Consider the following 21,712-nt stretch of genomic DNA (forward strand, 5'->3'; position numbering starts at 1 on the left):
AGAATACCTGGGTGCGGTGTAGACTAGCGTCTCTCTGAGACCCAGTTATGGAATTTGTGGTTTGCATCCCCTCATACCTAAATTCAGTTGGATTAGAAGTCCGAGCTTTTTTTTTTTCCCAACCAGGATTGAGATAAACTTTACACTGGGTCATTTTGCAGCCCCCTCACCCAAGAACCAGCATGCAAAGAAAGGAATTGCTATATTGACAGAGGTAACTGTACATCTAGGGTTTCCAGCATGAATCCAGCTTGAAAGAACTATGTCTGTAATCCAGGACATCTCTTGGTGCTTCTGTGCCCAGTGATAATCATAAATGGGCAACCGCAGCAATCGGGACCCAATAAGCGTAGAGCAACTCAAGGCTCTGACGTTTCCTGTCTCAGTTGTCCTAGTTCCCAAGTCCTGTTTCCTAGGATAACTTTCCAAAATAAACCACCTGCCTCCAAGCCCGTCTTAGGCTCTGCTGTCCTCTGTGAGATGGTAAGTGATTAAGGAGGGGAGCACGGGGGCAAAGAATAATTTTCATTAGGACAATAATTTTACTCAAAAGCCAGGTAATTCTTCAACTTGTGAATGGATAAACAAACCAGTAGACTATTTATTACCCAGGAATAAAAAGAAATGAACTACTGATACGTGCAGCAGCATGAATGAATCTCACGTGCATTATGCTTAGTGGAAAGAGACCAAAGCAGGAGGCCACAAACCATCTGAGTCCGTTTCTATGACATTCTGGAAATGGCAAAACCGATTAATGGTTGCCACGGGCTGGCGGTGATGGAAGGGGATGTCTATGAAGGGGAATAAGGGAACTTTTGGACATGATGAAAATGTTTTAAATCTTGATTTTGTTGGTGGTCATGTGACTGTATGTGCTTATCAAAACTCAACAAACTTTATACCAGAAAGGCTAAAGACAGCCCCCAAATCAGTAAAACAGTTGCCACAAAGATTCTGCATTCACCTTTCCACCTAGAAGAGGCTTTGCAGCCCCTGAATGATTTTCCTTGATCACAGAATTCTAACAAAACTTAGGTTGGCAATCAATTATAAAGTAGAATCTAGACAGGGAGAAGAAACCCTAGTTGCACCATAAGTAAACACAGTGAAGGAGACTGAAAAACCTGTAACCAGCAGAAATAAGAACTAATACAGAAAGACCTTTTGTACTTTTGGTACAAGGGAAAGAAGCCAGCTTTATACCTCCCGTTATCTTTGAGTATATGATTTTATTCTAGCACATTATGACCACTGAAGCATAGCATACAATGATGATTCTGAATAACCAGAAATGAATAATTATATCAAGCAGATTCTGTTTAAGAAAACACAGAGGTAAGATTTTATGGGGGCAGGGGGTACAGTAAATCAAAATCTAAATTTCTTTCTTAATTTATCAATGTAAACAGAGCATTTAAGTTTTCGAAAAATCTACTTATGCAAAACCTTTATACCCTGAAGATACTGGATTATTGTAGAACTACAGACATTTTAAAAACAGAAATCCATTATGTCACATATAAATTCACCAATCATGCTAACAGGATCTTGTACGTACAGGTCTTTAGATGTTACAATTTTATTGAATGGGTAAAAGCTATTTTAAAATCTTACATCAATTTGGTATGTGTAAATATCATTTAAGTTGCTAGTTTAGTGGTTAAACACCAGAGTCTAATTTTGAATCCTGTTCTACCACCCACTTGTGAATTTGGGCAAGTTACTCAGTCTCACGTTCCTTACCTATAAAATGAGAATTATAAAATCATCTACCTCATAGGATTCTTGCAAAGATAAATGATAATACATGTAAAGAGCTTAGAACTATGCCTGACACGTGCTCAATAAGTACCCATTAAGTGTTAGTAGTTGTTTTTGTTATTACATGAGAACACTTTGTTATTCTTTAAGAAACACATTTTATTAGCACATACTGTCAAACGCTTGTATGAAAAATCAAGCATTCTAAATAAATGGGCTACGAGTTAATAAAAAATAATTGCAAATGGGTATATAGCATGAGAGAGACGATTCAAGACAATACTGTACGGTAGGACTGCTGAAAATGAAGCACTTACTTCTTCACTGACAAATTTCCACTCCTGCTTCAGTTCTTCACACCACATCTCCCATTCTTTAGCAGCTTCCAGCAAACTCAGCCATTTGTCCCACAGAGTCGACATGGTTCTGAGCAAACATATGCCATCATTATCTGTGCAAGTGGGTCTCAGGTGTCTGAGGACCCGTCGTAGTTTCATTAACTCTTCTTTGGTTGATATAAGATTTGACACCAAGGCCTTAAGAAGAGAAGAAAAGTAATAGGAGGGATATAATGTCTATTACTTTTTCTGCAAGTTATAAACTATTTTAAATATCGAACAATTAATGATTTTAAATCATCCAGAAGTATTACATGACCCATTTTTTAGTCCTTTCGGAAGCCAATTTGAGACAAATGAGAATTATCTGTGTATTATTGTTTTGTACAAGAATTTGGAACTATGGGGACTAACAATGACCCATAAACCATTTTTTTCCAAGTAAGGATGTGTTTTCAAAGGTAAATATCCAGAAATTTACTTTGTTCTTTTAATGTAAGTCTTATATTTTACTAGGCAGTTAATTTGCATAATGCTGTTATCAACTTCTGAGGCATTTTTTAGGTTTTTCGTTTTTGTGTTTATTTTGGAGTAGATATTAAGCAGAGATGATTTAAAATGTTTTCATACAAATCCCAATAACATAACACCATAGATTCTAACAGATGAAAGCAAGCAAAACCTAAAATTGCTTAGTAATAGAGTATAAGAAGTAACCAGAATTTCAGCACTGAGGATAGTTGCAATAAATTCTTTGTCATTGATCCAACAACAGCCACCAAAATAATATGAAAAGTAATATGATCACTTTCGAAAGAGTGATCAATAGGACAGCATGCTACTGGGGTGAGTACTGTCCTGTGAACCTGACTGATCAAATCTCTCAGAACCATTGCTTCACGTTTCCCCTTGGCTTTTGGTTTCAGGAATTTTCTTGAGTGTACAACTCAGGTTGAAGATTTCTGTGCATCATAACAGAGGACCATCCTCTGCTGCCTTCACCTGCTTTCTGCCCTTGTTTTTGCACACACTCTTACTGGAGATTAGCAAATACCATTACCTTGCTTTGTTCCAAGCGTTCTAAAGCTTCTTTGTAGGATACTGGCAATGGGGACATGGCCTGCCCAAGAACTGCTTCCATGTGTATGAGGTTAGTGCCAAGTTCCTCTTTAATTTTTCTATAGCATTTGTAATTCTCGAGACACCTAGTGAGTTAGAAAAAAAAGTGATATCAACTTTTATTTAGTGCAAAACTTCTGAAATTCCCAGAATGAATTCTGAACACGTAAATAAAAACCAGAATACAATTCTTTTTGCTATTCAGTGTATTTCAATGAAATTTTATTGATTACCCCCTCCTTACAGGGACCTGCATAAGACTTTTACTGCCAACTTCAACAGGCAGTTAAGACTATTCTCAAAACACCTGAATTGGAAAACTGCATTCTTTAACATTGCTATTGAGGTGTAAATTGGTACAATTCTTGTAGAAAACAATTTAGTCTTAAAAATGTTAATATCTTTTGACTCATTAATTCAACTTTTGCAATTTATCGTATGGTATTAATCCTAACACAGTATATGGAATTTATCCTAAAACTGATAAAACCTTTTGCATATTTTACATATTAGACTATTAATTAAAATGCAAAATTGAAACACTTTATGTATAACAAAAGATATGGCTGAATAAATTATAACAATCCATTTTATAAAATATAGCAATTACAATTACTTTGATGGAGTTTATGTTACAATAAAGGAAAACAGCTTATGTTATATAAACAAGTAAAGGAAAAGGCAGTATATATTTTATATAGTGTAATGTTATGATTTATTTAAAAACACTATGAATACAGTTATGTATACAAAACATATAGAGCCTAAATCCCCCACTGAAATCAATTAAAAATTCAATATCAAGTATTTTTTTTAATTCTTAAAACACAGTAATAAACTGGCAAGGAATTAAGAAATATTCAGAGGCCCCAAACTAAGTAAAACTGGAAATACAGAGAAATAAAATAAGCTTTAGGACCGTTTTTCATTTTGAGGGTTATTTACCCGAGTTTCAGTTTTATTAACCTTCTCCTATAATACTGGGGCAGAGGATAAAGCCTGGTGCTCATCCCAGTATGGGTGTTAATAGGATACCCTTCTGTAAAGATATGAGTAACACATATAACTACAAAGGATCAACCTCGAAAACATAGAATAAATCCCTACGAATCAATAAGAAAAAGATGGACAGCCCAATGAAAATTGGGTAAAGGCTTGAACAGGTATTTTTCAGAAGAGGAAATATGAACCAAGAAATACTCAAAAAAGAGGCTCAAATTCATTAGCAGTAATAGAGAAGCAAATTAAAAGCACAATGAAATATCACTTCCACATCAAGTGTTGGCAAGAATATGGGATAGTTGGAAAACTAATATGCTTCTGGTTTCAGTAAAAATGGGTAAAATCATTTGGAATTTAAAATTTAAGGTGTGCATACTTTTTGATCCGGCAACCACAGTCCTAGGTATACATCCAAAGGAGGCTTTTGCATTTAAAAATGTTCCTAGTAGAACTGTTTGTGAATGTAAAAAGTAGAAACAACCCAAATGTCTACCAATAGCTGGGTGACTGAATTTTACTACAGGTAAGAACATGAATAAATTTCAGGATCATAATGATGAGTTTGAAATAAATAAAGTCACAGAAAATACACAACATAAAAATGCAACACAAACACACAGTGAAAATATTTTTAAAAACACATAAAATATTTAGGATAGTAATTACTTCTGAGAGAAGAAGGAAGGGGCACACAACAAAATTCAAAACCTAAGTTTATCTTTGAACCTTTGGGTACAAGACTGTTGATCATTATTCTTTATACCATATGCAGACTTTTATTAACATTCTGCTTGAAGGAGGTTAACAGGTACAGTTATAGTTACAAAAAACAAAAAATAAAAACATTCGGCTGCATGTACTCAATATTAAATAAGAAATAAACACAATAAATGATTTGCTATGGTTTTCCTTAGTCAATTATTTTTTACTTTTCCACGTTTTCCAAATTATTTCTAATGTGTACATGTTGATTATAAACAAATCTATATTTTATGTTCTTAACGCATTACCTTAAGAAAGAAGTACCTACCTTTCTATTTCAGCTTCCTTTACTTTGGCTGCCTCCCTCAGGGCTGAGTTCTTTGAAACTAATTCCTGTAAAGTACCCTGAAGTTGCATTTTGGCTTCAGGGCTGGATATGGTTCCCAATTTCTGGGTGAGGTCCTGGATTTCTGCTATTGCAGATTCCAATTCCTCTTGTTTCCAGCGAAGCATCTCCAGTGATCGTTCGGGATTATCCAGGTCTACTCTATGGGATGCAATGATGGCTTCAAGGGCAGTGACAATCCCCATCGCCCTGGTGACTGCCTCATGATAGGATGTCATATTTTCATAAGCGCCATTCAAGACATTCTGGTGAAGAGGAGATTAAATGCTGTGACAAAACTGTCAAACGTTTGGGACTGTTGTCATTCCTGAATTTTTGTGGTGCATTCATAATATATTTCTGGGTATTATAAGAGTTAGCATCTCATACTTTTAGTTTGACTGGTATTTTAATATAAATAATATTTTGTTTGCATAAAGAAAAATTGTTTCCAGATTTGCTAGAAAATCAAATCTATATTCAAAAATACATATCATGAATCATGTCTAATGACATATGTTCCTGCTCTAGAACTCTTTATTAGACCATGCATTAAATAAAATAACTGAACATATTTAATGTAGATAAGCTGAATCAATATTTGTGAAAAGATGAAAAACCCTAGACCGTTTGTGTTCTTAAATTAATGGCTCTGCCACTAACTTTAGTTTTGAGCACATCCCTTAATGCCTCTCGACTGCAGTCTTCTCATTGAAATGACAAATAGTTGAAATAACTTAGGTCCAAATCAAAGCATATTATTTTGGGAATTATGTACATTGCTTCTGGAAACTATATTAAAATCCAGTAGAGAAGGAGACAGAGAACAGATTGGTGGTTGCCAGGGATGGGGGTGGGGGTGGGGTGGTGAAATGAGTGAAAAGCTACAAATTTTCAGTTATAAAATAAGTAAGTCACGGGCATGGAATGTAAAACATGGTGACTAGAGTTAATAACACTCTACTGCACATCTGACAGTTGCTAAGAGAGTAGGTTTTAAAAGTTTTCAGCACGAGGAAAAAAAAATTCTGTAACTCTGTATGGTGACGGATGTTAACTAGACTTGTGATCATTGTGCAATATATATAAACATTGATAGAATCATGTTGTACACATGAAACTAATATAAAGTTATATGTCATTTATACCTCAATAAAAAAAAGTGGAGAAGTACTCAATTGCTCAATATTTGTTCAGTATCAATTTAAAGAACACATTAGGATTCATCAAATGACTTCACATTTCTATAGCATTTAGACCTACCAAAATATTGCAAATATAGTATTAGTTAATAACTCTTTGAATTAAAGACGGGAGTTAATCTCCCCATTCTATAGGTTTAATGTGACAATTGTGAAAATACAGGGAAAGGCATTCTATCTGTTAAGCACAGTGTGTTCCAATGCAGCCTAAGATATCTGCTCTAATTGCAGGAAAGGGGGCAGTATGTTGGCTTTGCTCTGCAATAGAGGTCAGTAAACTTTTCCTGTAAATGGTCAGATTAAATATTTTAGGCTTTGCAGGCCATCTGGACTATAACAACCACTCAATCTTTTTCTTGTAGCATGGAAGAAGCCACAGACAATCGGCAAAAGAATGGGGCAGGGCTGTGTTCCAATAAAACTTTATTTACAAAATCAGGCGCTATGGCAGATTTGGCCCTTGGGCCTTAACTGGATGACCCTTGCTCTAAAATCAGACTGTTACTATTGCAGAGCCTGAGAAAACTGTTGATGTTTCTGAACTTCAATTTCCTTATTAATAATAGCACTCACCTCATTGAGTAACTGGGATGATTAAAGGTAAAATGTCAGCAAAGTTCCTAGACATTGTAAGTTCTAAGTAAATGTTAGTTATTATTTGGTGTTCTTTTCTCTACACCATATTTCTTCCATTTTGCCCTACTAGTTTTAAAAAACAAAAACACCTTTGTTCTAAGCTCAACAGATGCTACAAGGGATATAGAAACAAGGTGTCAAACTCCTCTTTTTCCAATCTATTTATTTAGTTTATTTAGTTTTAGCACCATGTTTAGATGTAGAATACATTAGGATTATAAACGGGCCTTTGCAATTTTTTAAATGGCTATTCTCCTATGGAGAATTTTCCTGCAGATCCTGTAGTACCCTCCTTGAGAAGTGCAGACACTAGGTAATTATAGCAAAACATAAAATCCTTGAAATAAAAATAGATGCATCAATGACTTAAAACTTTCAAAAACTTACTGTGCGCAAATCAATGCTTGTATTAAGCTGCATGTGAAGGTCTTCAATGTCACATAATTTTGTCTCCACATCACTAACTTCAGAAGAGTTTTCTTCTTTTTGCTTCTCAGTAACTGTTACAGCTTTAACACTATACATTTCTGCCTGAACTTGTTCTTGAAATGCTTCACAAGTATCCATTTCATGTTGAATATGTTCAGCTTTCAAATTTATAAGTAAAGGCTGCTGTAACTGAGATTTTATCTGGTTCAACACATGTAAGGAATTTTCTAGTTTGTCCTGAAAATCCTTTTCATCCATTTCTTTTGGTTGGGATTCTAGCACTATGTTTTGCAGAACCTTGTGTAATTTATCATTTTCTTCTGCATACTGCTTTATTTGTAGTATTTCTTTCTCTTTGAATGAGTCACTAAAGGCCTTATTTTCACTTAATGTCTTTATTATATCATAATACAAGCACATGGCTTTCTCGATTCTCTGATTCAAAATTTGAGCACTGAGCAGACTGCTTTCTGGTGAAATATTAGGGGCTTTTAGTACTGCTTCGGCCCTGTTCTTAATTTGCAGATCCATTGCCCTCAGTTTATTTAGTGATGCTTGATATTTGCCATATTCTACCATAAATGTGTCCAACTGCTTAATTTTTTCTTCAAGTTCCTTTTCTTTTTCAAATACTTGGGATTGTAATTGGTCCAGTTGGGAACAATCCCAGTTGAGTCCCATATAATCAAACACTTCTTTGAGTTTCAATACTTGTAGGATGCTAGACTGAATTCCGGCGAGTTGGTCTTTAAGACGATAGAACTCCTCTTTAACATCCTGAGTTATTTCTTGATTTAGCAGCAGTTCGCTGTGCTGTATATTATCAAGTTCCTTCTGAAGCACGGATGTTTGTTCACGGAATTTTCTGGAAAAATTTATCTTGTGTTCTACTTCATTACATTTATTCTGAATGAATCTTTGTGTTCTGTTGGCTCTAGTCTTAAGATTTTTCAATTGATCATCCAGAAATAACCTTTCAAACACACTTAGATCCTTGCAAATGTTTGTTAGTTCCTGAAGATGTGTTGAGATTACACTCTCAATTTCTTGCAATTCCTTCTGAGAAGTCCTCAAAATGACATGCTGCTGTTCTAGTTCAGCCTCTGTGGAGGTTGTTTCCATTTTGGGAATTATCAGTATTTCATTTCCTTGGAGTGAAAGCTGAACCTTCCCTATTGCTGCAACAAACTTGCTTCTTTCTTCCAATTTAAATTCTAACAGCTGTGATCTTTGAGTTGATTTTAAAATGAGCATTTGGCATTGATTTTGTAAGTCCTGTAGGAGGTGATTTAAATCTTCACTCTCCTGTGCTGTAAGGCTGGGAATATTTTCTTTGACCTCTTTAACCAATGACTCCACAGCCTGCTGCTTATCCAGAATGCCATCGTGTGTCACTTTACACTTTCTGATCTGGGCAAGAATGTCGTCTGGGAGAAGGGAAATGGTAGGAGTGAGTTCCCCTAGCAGATTCTTGACCCATAAGAGAGTCTCTTTCACCTTGTTCCTTATTTCACACTTCTTGATCTGATTTTCTACCTCTGTGTTTAATGACTCCAATGCTTCCAACTGCTTCTGCAAATTATTTATTGCACCTTCCAAAATCTTCTTTTCATTTTCTCCCCAAATCCTCTTCATCTGAAGTTCAGCCCGCCCCTTTAAAACAGAAAACCTATGCTCGACAGCCTGGAGTTCAGTGGCCAAGGCAACCACACTTGGGTTCCCTTCCTGCTCTTCTGGAGAGCTCAGTCTTAACTGGAGACACTGCTGCTGCTGCTGCAGAGAAACGTCAAGGTCTTGGATGCTAGTCATGAAAAACGTAAACTCCTCATGCTCCTCTGCTTGCTGAGAATACTTCTTTTGAACCAGTTGTTCCACTTGTTCCCACCCGTGGTCAAGTTGCTTGATCTGGCTTTCCAACAACTTCTTATCCATGTTAGTCAGGGAATTTGATAAATTTTCCCATTCAATTTTCATCTTGCTTAAAGAATCTTTTTCTTTTTGTATTGATGCCAGCAATTTCTGAATTTTGGCCAGATAGGCTGCACTATCCAGTGGTCCCCTAGAAAAAGAAGAAACATGGAGCTTGTTAATATTTGTTATATATCAACACAGGTTAGATGTCATTAAAAGAAATTAATTTTGCTTTGAATTCATGTAAGAGTAGATTAAGTTGTCTATAAGAGCATTCTGTCCTTAAGATAAAATCAGAATCTTGCTTACTGTGGTTTTCAATTAGTTTGTGACAATGTAGAGGGCTCACCTACAAAATGAGTATCATAAAAATTCAGAACCACAGGAAAGGAGTGAATAGTGAAGAAACAGTGTATGTAAAAGTACACGGTAACCAGTAAAGTACTTGCACAAAGGTTAGTCTAGGACTAAGAGAAGTTAGTCAACAGCCAACCTCTTTGTTATCTTCTTTCCAATATTAATGATAAAGACATTGACTAAAAAGGTATAAATCATCAGGCTGATCTTTTGAATATAAAAGTTTTCTCATGGGGTATCACTGAAACAAAACCCCATTTATACATAAGTCTAAAACAAACCTTTTTAATAAGAAGAAAATGTTTACACATTAAGACTATCACCATTTGCCATCATTTTCAAAGCCAAAAGGAGTACATCATTTTAAAAGAAACAGTTATGATACATATACATTAAATATATTCCAAACTATTTAAACCAATTATGCTGCTTATAACCAATTGCATATATAAAGGTTTATCTCTTTAGAATAAATTCTTGACAAAAAAGAATTCCACAGGGGCGGCTGGATGGCTCAGTTGGTTAGAGCTCGAGTTCTGAACCACAAGGTTGCCAGTTTAATTCCCACATAGGCTAGTGAGCTGTGCCCTCCACAACTAGATTGAAGACAACAAGCTGCCCCTGAGCTGCCAAGGGGGCAGCCGGATGGCTCACTTGGTTAGAGCGCAAGCTCTTAACAAGGTTGCCGGTTCAATTCCCCCATGGGATAGTGGGCTGTGCCCCCTGATACTAGGATTGAAAACAGCGACTGGACTTGGAGCTGAGCTGCGCCCTCCACAACTAGATTGAAGGACAGCGACTTGGAGCTGATGGGCCCTGGAGAAACACACTGTTCCCCAGTATTCCCAATTAAAAAAAAAAAAAAAAAAAAGAATTCCACAGAACTTAAACCTGTTTCGAACATATAGTGTGAATTAACTGTTTTGACAAATTAATTTTTAAAATAACACAATTTAATTGTAAAATTAATATAATATACATTTTTTTTGTATGAAACCAGAATTTTCTTCAATGGCTTACATATGGAATTAATTTCCATACTGTAGTATTAAAATCATAATACTGTTTACAGTATAAAACTCTTACAACCTTGGGCTTGTTCAAAGTAGTGGTTGAATAAAATGTGCTTGAATAAAATGAATGCAAGTCCTAAATTCTTACACTTACACTTTTAGACTTTCCTTTTCTGTCAACAAGGCTTTCATCGAGGATTCAACTGCAGCGAGGTGTTCCTGAAAAGCTTTCAGGAGACAGTATCTGTTTTCTTGCTTTTTCTTCAAAGTAATAAGTGCCTGAAGCAGATTGTCCAAGTGCTGCACTGACTTCCTCGTATTGTGGAGAGCCAAGGCATCTGTTTCTGTTTTGTTGAGATATTCAGTTTGTTCCGGTGGTTCAATGGCGGCTTTCTTTGCTTCCAGTTGGGTATGTAGTTCCTAAAAAGAAGTCAAGGAAATCAGTAGGCATTCATTCATTCATTCATTCATTCATTCATTCATTCTCTTGCCTGTCCTTGTTCCTTCCAATAACAAACTCTACCCCAATTTGTTTTAAATATTTCATTTGCACATAGAGAAACTTAAAATCCTGATATTTAAAAGATTTTCCCACTAGAATTACGTTAAAAACTAGACTGAAACTCACAATCGATCTATTATTTAATAACAGATCACCGTATTGTGTTAAAAGTTTCTGTAATGTCAAAAGAAAGATTTCTCTTATTTTTATTATTTACATACATCATCCCCTTTCATGTTTTAGATACATATTTACTGTTACATAAACTTAGTTAAAATTGTAAGGGTCATTAAAAAAAATATGACCATGTATTGTACTTTTAGATTACATAGCTGTAAGTACATAAATACATAAACACAGCTGTAAAAACAGAGTACCCCATAATATTGATAATTAGAAAAAAATAAAAGGAATTTGTCAGAATCAGAGCAAAACATATGACTGAGAAAAGGCATGATGACAACTCAGAATCTTAAATTTTGTTACTGAATAAGTAAGTTTTTAGGAACTTTGTAAAAGAGAAAGAACACTAGTGTTCATTAAACTCATCCACTTTTTAAATGGAAAGTTATACAACTTACTGATTAGTACATAATTATATAGTTACCAAACTGATCATCAGGCAAAGGTTAAATAAGACTTTTCACTCTGCACAAGCTTTTGGTAATTAAAATATATTGTATTGCACTGGATAAATGATGCAATCATGTCGTCAGTGTGTTTCTTTCCATACCTCTATCTCTTTGAATTGTTCATTTCTTAACATAACATCTAATTCTAAAGGTTGATTTTGCAGCTCATTGACTTTCTGCTCATCTTCAGTGTTTTTCATGCTTTCTTGAGCATTGAGAGAAAGTTGTTTTGACAAAACCATTTCCACAGCTGAATTCTGAAAACATAAAAAGATTAATTGCTCAACAGTCTACCTTCCAAATAAAGAATTTTTACTTTTCTTGATGAAAGCATCACAGTGTCTATTTACTCAGATAAAAGACTTTTTAAAAAAGTACACTGAGCACTACCAAAGATAATTTTTCCACACAATATTTATTGCCAATATTGATATCTCAAGAAAAATTAAACTTTTTTGACAAGATAGTATCGGATGTAGCAATGCTCAATTACAGAGGCATACTCCATACAGTCAAAGAAAGAAAACAGCTATGAAAAAAGGAAAAGTTCCAAAGTTTATACTTAGTATTCACCAAGATGCAGAGGGCACGGCAAATAATACGCAAAGTTACCTATTGTTTGCTTAAAATAATAAGTGGATAAATGGAGGAAGCACCAAGATTTCATGATATTAAGAATGACTTATGCCTTAAACCAATCAGTAGTAAGAATTCCAACCTGGGTAAGGCAGAACAGGTTATCTATGGAGTAATCTGCACTTTTCTGAAAACTATAAGAACTTGAGGTTCTCAATAGGATAGAAAAAGCAGTTGCATTCATTTATTCATTCTTTCAACAAATATTTGTTAAGCACGGACATGTACCAGGCGCCACGTCAGTAATTCTCAAAGATTTCCATAATTTAGCTAAGGTATTACTTGTTGTTTTCAGGTTACTTTATAAATGATATACCATTTCTGCTATATACTTTCAAGTCAGTAAAATCTTTGAGGTATCGAGTTTGTGGATAGAATGTGTCCACATCCCCAGACAAGGTTGAATTTGTTGTCTTAAAAACACTGTCTAGATAGTAATGTAAGACCTTAACAATAGGGAAACTGGGGAAGGGATACATGGGAACTTTCTGTACTACCTTTGCAGCTTTTCTAGGAATGTGAAACTATTCTAAAATTAAATGTTTATGTAAATAAGACAGATACTGTTTGGAGCTTCACCAATACTAACGGGTAAAAAAAATTCAACTGACCAGTGTTACTGGGTTTGAAGTACTTAGTTGGCACTTAGCACAAGTCACTTCTTTAAAAAGGCTGCAAATGATTGAAATGATTTTGCAAATTTCCTCCAGTTCAACAATTCATTATGGTTAAAATGTGTGGAGGGCAGCACCTCAGGGGGAAAGATCCCGGAAGGCTGTGAGAGGAAAGTGGAGATGCCACACCACAGGCTTTATCAGCCAATGGGGGCTCTTTGCCACAAGCCACAGAATATGAGGTGGACACATGCCTCTTTTCCACCTGATGGTTACTGTTACTTACAGTATCCCCACACTCTACATGCAGAACAAGATTTAAAGGTCTAGACTCTAGGAAAACTTTACTTATTACTAATCATCTACTAAGAATTCACAGCCCTTGGTCTCTCTTACCTAACAGACCAGTGACTTGAGAACTGGCAATATTTGTAACGTGCCATTTGTAATCTGCCTTTAGTGGTCAGAGAGTGCATTCTGAAAAATGTGAAGTCACCCCCGAAACGCCATTTGTTTACCAACCCCAAACGCTGTTTCTACCTTGGCAGAAAGTCCAACAGAATCCCTCAAACGAACATTTCAAGTTTCAAAAGTAACATTCCTTTGCTGATGTCAGAGAGTTTGGGAACATCCTGACTGGCTCCTAGAAAGATTCTTTCATAACCAGCCATCCTGTGCTCAATCACCCTTGGCTATATTTTATTTTGATTTTGCAGGCTTATTTAAAACATTTTAAATTATAAGGTATTCCAAACATACTTAAAAGAACAAAATATAACAGATACTCATTACTCACAGCACAGATATAAGTAATACAATTTTCCATATTAAAAATATAATTTCAAGCTCAAACCTCATCCCTTTTTCATCTCTTCTCTCCCAGAACTAACCACTAAGGTCCACACAAACATGTTTTTATACTTTTAATATATATATTAGTATTCACACAGTATTGTTTTATGTATTTTTAATTCTTATAAAATTGGTATCATGTATGCATCATTTTATAATGTGTCTTTTTTCCACTTAGCAGTATGTTTTGTGGTTTATCCATGTTGACAGACATCGACCTAGTACAGTCATTTTAGCTTTGTGTACTGTTTGCTGTCTGCATGAACATAACTTATTTTTCTCTATTCTCTCCTCCTAGAGCTCATCAGATTTGTGTTAGACCACCTCAAAAGCCTGTGGGTCTCAAAATCTCTTTCCTATTCTCCATCTTTTTATAGCCCTATGTTAGATTATGGGTAATTTTCTCAATCACATATTCAAGCTAACTCTCTCTTCAAGCAGTGTCAAGTAAGTTGCTTAACCTGGCCAGTGAAATCTGAATTTCAATGACTATTATTTATTGAAATTTCATATGGTTCTTTTTCAAATCTTCCCTTTTTTCTCAAAGGATTGAATTCTTTCCTATGATTTCAAATCCTTCTTTTATATCATTAACCCTTTTAAAGATATTATTGTATAATATCTCCCGGGCTGCCACATTATCTCACTTTCTTGGTGTACTAAATCCTCTCACTTGTAGTGATGAGGACTCTTCTCTGTGGTAGAGTGTTCCTTTGTGTTATGGATTGATTGATTGATACTAACTCATAGTGATCAGACTTTTTTTAACTCCACTGTGGGAATCCCTTTGGCCTGATTGGTAGAAGTGACCCCTCTGTGTGGATTTGTACTTGCTTCCTCCAGGTACCAAGCCCCTGAACACCTGAGTCTTTCCCTTCCCATTGCTCAATTTCTTTTTGGAAAAACAAATCTATGATTAACATAAACTTAAGACAAAGCATAAATTTTAAACAGTGTAATAAGTGTACATATTGAGCCTCTGAGCACAAATGAAATTTTCAAAGTTAATAATAAATTTAAAGCGGAAAGTATCATGCTATCAAAAGCCTGGTTGAGTTGTATTGCCAATTATATTTACTTAAAAAAACAACAACAACACGTTACTTGTTCTCAATCACATATCTTTCCTTAGAGCTTGATCTGTCTGGAAAAGAATAGAAGGTGAAAGAAAGACTATCATCAACTTTCTTTAAGGACAGGACCATGACATTTTTATCTTTACATCCCTTACTTCACAAAGTAAACATGCTACTTTAACATTTAAAACACTGAGCTTTATCCAGCCGTAAAGAAGAATGAAATCTTACCATTTGCAACAATATGGATGGACCTAGAGAACATTATGTTAAATGAAGTAAGTCAGATGGACAAAGACAAATACCATATGATCTCACTTATATGTGGAATCTAAAGAATAAATGAACTCATCAGAAACAGTCTCAGAGACATAGAGGAAAAACTGAGGGTTGCTAGATAGGAGGAGGGGTGGGGATAAGGGGGAAGGTGAGGGGATTAGAAAGCACAGTCAGTAACCACAAGATTGCCACGGGGATACGAAAGTCAATTTGGGGAATGTAATCAATAATGTTGTAAAGATTTTGTAGGGTATCCGATGGACACTTGCCTCGTTAGGGAGACCACCTCAGGGATGATGTAGCTGCCTGATCACTGCACTATACACCTGAGGCTGAAGCTGAACAAGAATGAATGTCAACTACAATTTTATATATATATATTTATTATATGTGTATATAAAATATATATATATATTTTATATATATGTGTGTATATATATATATACAAAAATTGTATACATAATTTTATATGTGGTTACAAAAATATATATCTGGTTACAAGAAGCGGAGTGCAGCATTAGGAGTAGAGACAGTGGAAATGGAATGGCTGTGTGCGATGTCAGAGGTGTAGTGGATGGGGGGAGAGGGGTTGTCATTGTGTGAGGGATACAAATGATAAATGTCTAACTATTACATTGTTTTGTGCACTGGAAACTAATTAAAAAATGTTTAAAAAAATAAATAAAACCAGGCTGACTGGTTTAGATGGATAAAATAAAATAAAATAAAATAAAATAAAATAAAACACTGAACTTTAAACAATTGAGCATTATCTCTGGCTTAGCAAATGCATCTGCATAGCCAAAGAAGTAAGTCCATACAGCCTCACTATCCCTTTTCCCATTCAAGGCCCCACGGCTATAATAATTTTGTGACAATAAAAAGCCCAAATCTATCACTTGTCACCTGCTAACGAACAATGGGACAGTGTCATACAAGTTCTACAGGATTTCTTTCTTTCTTCTCTAAAGCATTTCAATATGAAGTAGTGAAAAACAATTCCAAGCGTAAGCATACATCATCACCATTAGAGACAAAACTGAAAGGCAGATCAACATAGTCTGAGGCTGCATCTTTATCTTACGTAGCATCATGTCTAAAATGTTAACCTGACCTGCGAGGCACTCATGACGCAGTCAGTGTCGCCTGCCTCTCAGGCCTCGTGCAGTCCTTCCACCCTCCATGCAGTGGCCTTTTTCAAGTTTCTGACTGCTCACGCTCTCTCTTACCACAAGAGGAAATTCTACTTTTTCTGTCAAAAATGCTCCCAACACCCAGCCCTGAATTCTGTTAACTCCAGTCTCAGTTCAAACGTTGTTTCCTTAGAGAACTTCTCTCTAACTGCAGTTCAGGTCAGACTCCTTTATTACAGACTATCATGGAAATACGTTCCTTCCTTTAGTTCCTGTAATTAGTCTCTCATTAGTTAATTAGTTGATTAAGGTACGTTTCCTCCTCTAGACTAGAAGCTAGAGACCATGTCTATTTTCACTCACCACTGAACCCTCACTGCCTGTTCAATAAATTTTTACTGAGTGGATGTACAGATAAATTCACATTGAAAAAAAATAAGAAAATATTATTTAGTCTTCAATTATCAAGATTAAAAATTTGTGGGCTGCAAAGAAAAATGGAAAGAAGTTGAGGACCCGTCAATCTAGCTGTTGTTGACCAGACATCTGCTAGGAATGATAGGAACAGGGTTTGGTGGGCTTAATGAGAATAGAGAAGGTTTCAAACATCCACAAGAAATCAATAAAGGGTCCATTGAGGTCAGATCGCATTTGCATATTAAACCTCAAGTAACAAGTCACATAACACATTCAATAAAATGGTGGGGTGTAAACCCCCAAGCGCCAGACTGGTAGAAGATGTCTGGGTTCTGGTCTCAGCTCTTCTACAATAAGGACTTGCCGATAAACGTCTCTGACTTCAATTCCCTCACCTGACCCATAAGGGTTAGGCTAGATGTTTTCTAAGGTCTCTCAGCCTAAGATTTCAGGACTTTGGAGAATGTTCTCAAATGCATGCTGCTCACACATGTGAATACCATGTACACTATGTAAGTCATGTGTCCTGTACAGAAATAAATCTTGGATTGTAAAAAATACCTCAGAGTAAGAAGCAAGATTTGCATGCTGGCCAGAAAGAGCAAAGTAGTACACTTCGAAGATAGAATTGACACGTGACTCAACTGTATGTTCCATTCCAAATTGTTTTTTTACCACCTAACAAGGATAAACAACACCAGAAATAGATGTCATTTATCCCGCAACTGAACACTATTTCTCCAGTAAGTGATTTTCCCTCTCAATTGTAGGACGAACGCCATTGTGCCCCTGGTGGCTCCCTTCCACGTTTTGCCTGTATCTGTGGTCATCTGCCTTCCAGGATTTCTCTAGGGACACCTTCTTAAACGTTGAAATTATAAATGCTCAGAAATTTTTGAAAAGAATAAAAAATGATTCACACATGCTAACAATTGTAGCTAATGACAAGGAAATTAAAGAAGTAATTATAGACAAAAGGTTTTTTAAGTGCAATGAATTCATGTAAGTTGACATTTGGGAAGGATGGGGCAAGAGAGAGTAGTCAGTACAAGTTAAACTATAATGTTCTACACATTTTTAGAAAAACAATAAATTAAGAAACTATTTGTTTCCCTGTTTTTCTTCTTTATCATTTCACTTTATGGACACCTAAAATCATAAGGGATGAATCAGTCCTCACGTTTTATCATGTTTTAATTTGGCACTTCACTTAACCTACATAAAAAATTTTTTAAAAATTAATTAAAAAACTTAAAAAATCATCTTGTAAAGTACTATCATAAATTATCAATAACTATATAGGAAGGGACAGATGGAAGAACAGTTCTGCCTTTCTATACTTAAAACCTCTTATAAATTAACACCTGTAAAAATATCCAGTATGATGTTGGATCACAAGCAACCACACTCTTCAAACTGCATTTTGTGCCTCTAAGTCTGCCTCTGCCTGAATATTTTTGATATTAAATAAAAAGTCAGCGAAATGTCCAGATCTAAACTATCCCATAAATTTCTTCTAAAGTGAAATTCTTGGCACGGATTCAAATATATACACACTATAATGGCAAATTTCGAAAAGTGCAATCATACTTTCAACAAAACTCGAAGATCAAATGAAATTTATTAAAGAAAATTAAAACTTCCTAAAAATTCTTGAGACAATTTAAAATAATCACACTAAAGTCCCTTCAAAAAGGCATATAAAATGAACATTAATTAGATATTTAATTAGTGTTAGATTTTAAAATGTGACAACTGTATCCCCATATTCCGGTAGAATGACTAGCACAAAAGAGGTCTCAATAAATATTTTTAATGAATTAAGTGCTTATTTTCACTATCACAGTGTTTTTGATTAGATTTATATTTCAATAAATTGTGCTTTTATAGGCTTTATGTATTCATTATATTGAAACTTCTGCTTAAGTAATTTATACTGTCTTATGTATGTCACATGATACCTGTATTACATTTATCTATGCGTATTTTAATCCCTTTTACTAGTTGTTCAACTTTAAAATTGCTCTTGATCTTACAGTCTAATGTTATCTATATAAAGTAAATACGACCAGGACTTAGAGTACAGAAAATAAGAGGCACAGATTCAGAAGAAAAGATTCACATTACAAAAGAGTAAATTTAATTAATTAAATGTTTCTAATCCAGACCTGTGAGAATTATTTGAAGACTTAAATCCCTCCGTTTGCCCTGAAAAAAATATCATTCTAATGAAGTATCATAAATTACCAATAACTCGTCCTTCAATATTTAAGTAGAAGCTTAATAAATTTTTAAAAATTCTTATTATTGGATTGTGATCTTTATTTACATTTCAATATACTCTATTGAGTTTTGGGGGTTCACAGCCAAAAAGGGTCTGAGAAGCCAGTTCTAAGGTTATCAAACAACTCTCTTTAGCAACGTCATGTATTAGGATAGAAAGCGCTCGGTACTTTTCTTTTTTTCCTTATCTACGCAGTTAAAAATTCTTTTACACATACAACACCTAGAGTCCCACCCATGGGTCCTTAATCCTTTAACACGTATTTCTTTAGCAATATTTACCACTAAGGATTTCTAAGAAGTCTTTTCTCAGAACCAGAGAGATGTTCCATTGGCACATAACCTTGTTTTACACATTTCTAGAAAACCCTGTCTGGTTCCCCTCCATGCATGGCTGTTCTAGGAAGATGACAGGAATGTGTGTGCTCGTCATTCGTGTTGATTATGTAGTCCATAAAAAGCTGATGAGAACTTACACCTGAATGGTCAACCTTTGCTATTGTCCCACTGGACCCTGAACTGTGAAATGCTGCCTAACACGGAGACCCTTTCAAACATTGTTTACTGGATGGTTCTTTGTCGGCGACACTTCCATTTTCATCTCTAACCTATGAGAAAGCACCTTAAGAGCCATGGGACTATCTACCCATTAGGTTGCTGAGAATTAAAACAACATTCTTCTTTCTTCTCCCCAGGGAAAATTAACAGCCTGAATGTTGATATTCTCACACCAAATGACAACATTTAAAAATACATTTGCAGTATAGGGTTAACATAAAAAGAAAAAGAAAGGAACCTATCCTTTCAAACAGTGGATTTTTTCTAAGAAAATGGGTAAAGCACATTTCTTTTCTTTGCCTTTTCTAATTTGTCTTTGGTCTCTTGACCCAAGAAATTGTATCTGATTACATATCAGAGAGAATAATAAACCTAAATTGATGACTGACATTTTAACAGACTGAACAGTAAGTAATATTTCACCACCAAAATCCTGGACAATTTTCTAAGGGCTCTTTTTACAAGTGGGCAACATAACTAGCTGGCACATTGAGGATTTAATTATGAAATCAGAAGGCTTGATTCACAACCCTCTTTTCAAAGCCCAATACCTCTTCATTCTCAGACACGATCTCTCAGAGATGCAATCACAAGCACTTACCTTGTTTATTTCCCAGTCTTCCTCCAACTCTTCCACGGCAGCTGAGTCCTGAGTGGACTCCTGCACATCAGAAGTGAACTGCTTCTCTCTGCCTGGCGGAGTAAACTTTTCTTTCTTTTCTGCTGAGCCTTTTGATTTGAGAATGCTGTTGAGATAATTTTCCATCTCCTGCTTAGCAGACTCAAGTCTGTTTTCCAAATCTTTGTGTTTACGTTTAAGTGATTTTATATCATCTTTAATAATCTTCTGTCCCACTGAAGATGTATTTTGCTTGATGGATTTTGCTAAACCTAAAATCTTCTCCAATGTGCTATCTTGTGAATGGAATCTATTCTTCAGCTCCTGTGAGTGGAGAAAAGATTGTCACGAGAAGTACCTCTGTTCTACTGTCACAAGAGTTAATTGACTTTTGTGAATCACAGCATATTCTGCTTCACTAGTAGGAAGTATAAAAATTCATCAATGCATATCACAAAGAAACTTTGGGTAAAACCAACAGAGAATGCCCGATCAAATTCCCAAACAGATTTTATATATAACTAGAAATTTATAAGAAGTAACAAATTCTCACAACACTGTTCCTGGGACATTGGAGGCAATCAATACCTATTTGTTGAATATATATTTAGTGCAAGATACAGCCTTTTTACACAATCAAAACAGTAAGTGCCTACTACTTGCAAAACACTGAAAAAAATTTAAAAGGATCATTTAGAATGTGCCCATATGAATCTAATGTTAACACTTAAAATTCAGAGCAAAGCTTAAATCTATCTAGTGCAATATCTTAGATATGGGAGGAACTCAATCAGTATTTACTAGACGCATGAATGATTAAGACTAATTTGAAAACTTTAGACTCAAAAGGAACATGGGGTTCAACGGCAGCTACAGATATTACTGTTGAAATAGAATAACTCTTCAAGTTGCTAGGTGAACAATGTAGGATTAGTCACTCCCCTAATGGATTAGTCAACACACAATGAATATTCATTCATTCAACTAACAGCCAAGTATTATGATAGGTTTTGAAGCTACATAGATGAATAAAATGCAGTCCCTTCAAGTTCCTACAGTCTAGTGAGAGAGACACAGAAGTAATCAGATAATTGGAACAGAATGTGAAAAGATCTATGCTAACAAATATGCACAGGTCATTGAAACATTTTAAGCTGAAAGCAGGGAGTTCCAGATTGGCATTTTAGAAAGACATGGGGTAGCCACGGGGAAGGTGCATTGGACAGGGTGACACTGCAGGCAGGGAGCCCATT

The 21,712-nt window shown here is 35.3% G+C and overlaps 1 protein-coding gene across 1 annotated transcript in view; it reads right to left on the minus strand.

The window, feature by feature from the left end:
• Window positions 1–21,712, minus strand: part of SYNE2 (spectrin repeat containing nuclear envelope protein 2) — a 287,952-nt gene that overhangs the window by 123,697 nt on the left and 142,543 nt on the right. The window contains exons 45-51 of the mRNA XM_033106953.1: window positions 20,442–20,783; window positions 12,094–12,249; window positions 11,013–11,278; window positions 7,536–9,636; window positions 5,254–5,576; window positions 3,163–3,307; window positions 2,082–2,300 (exon numbers count right to left, since the gene is read on the minus strand). Of these exons, the coding sequence (XP_032962844.1) occupies window positions 2,082–2,300; window positions 3,163–3,307; window positions 5,254–5,576; window positions 7,536–9,636; window positions 11,013–11,278; window positions 12,094–12,249; window positions 20,442–20,783 (3,552 nt within the window). The remainder of the gene's footprint in view (window positions 1–2,081; window positions 2,301–3,162; window positions 3,308–5,253; window positions 5,577–7,535; window positions 9,637–11,012; window positions 11,279–12,093; window positions 12,250–20,441; window positions 20,784–21,712) is intronic.

Source organism: Rhinolophus ferrumequinum, chromosome 6, assembly GCF_004115265.2.
Source record: "Rhinolophus ferrumequinum isolate MPI-CBG mRhiFer1 chromosome 6, mRhiFer1_v1.p, whole genome shotgun sequence".
Lineage (NCBI taxonomy): Eukaryota > Metazoa > Chordata > Mammalia > Chiroptera > Rhinolophidae > Rhinolophus > Rhinolophus ferrumequinum.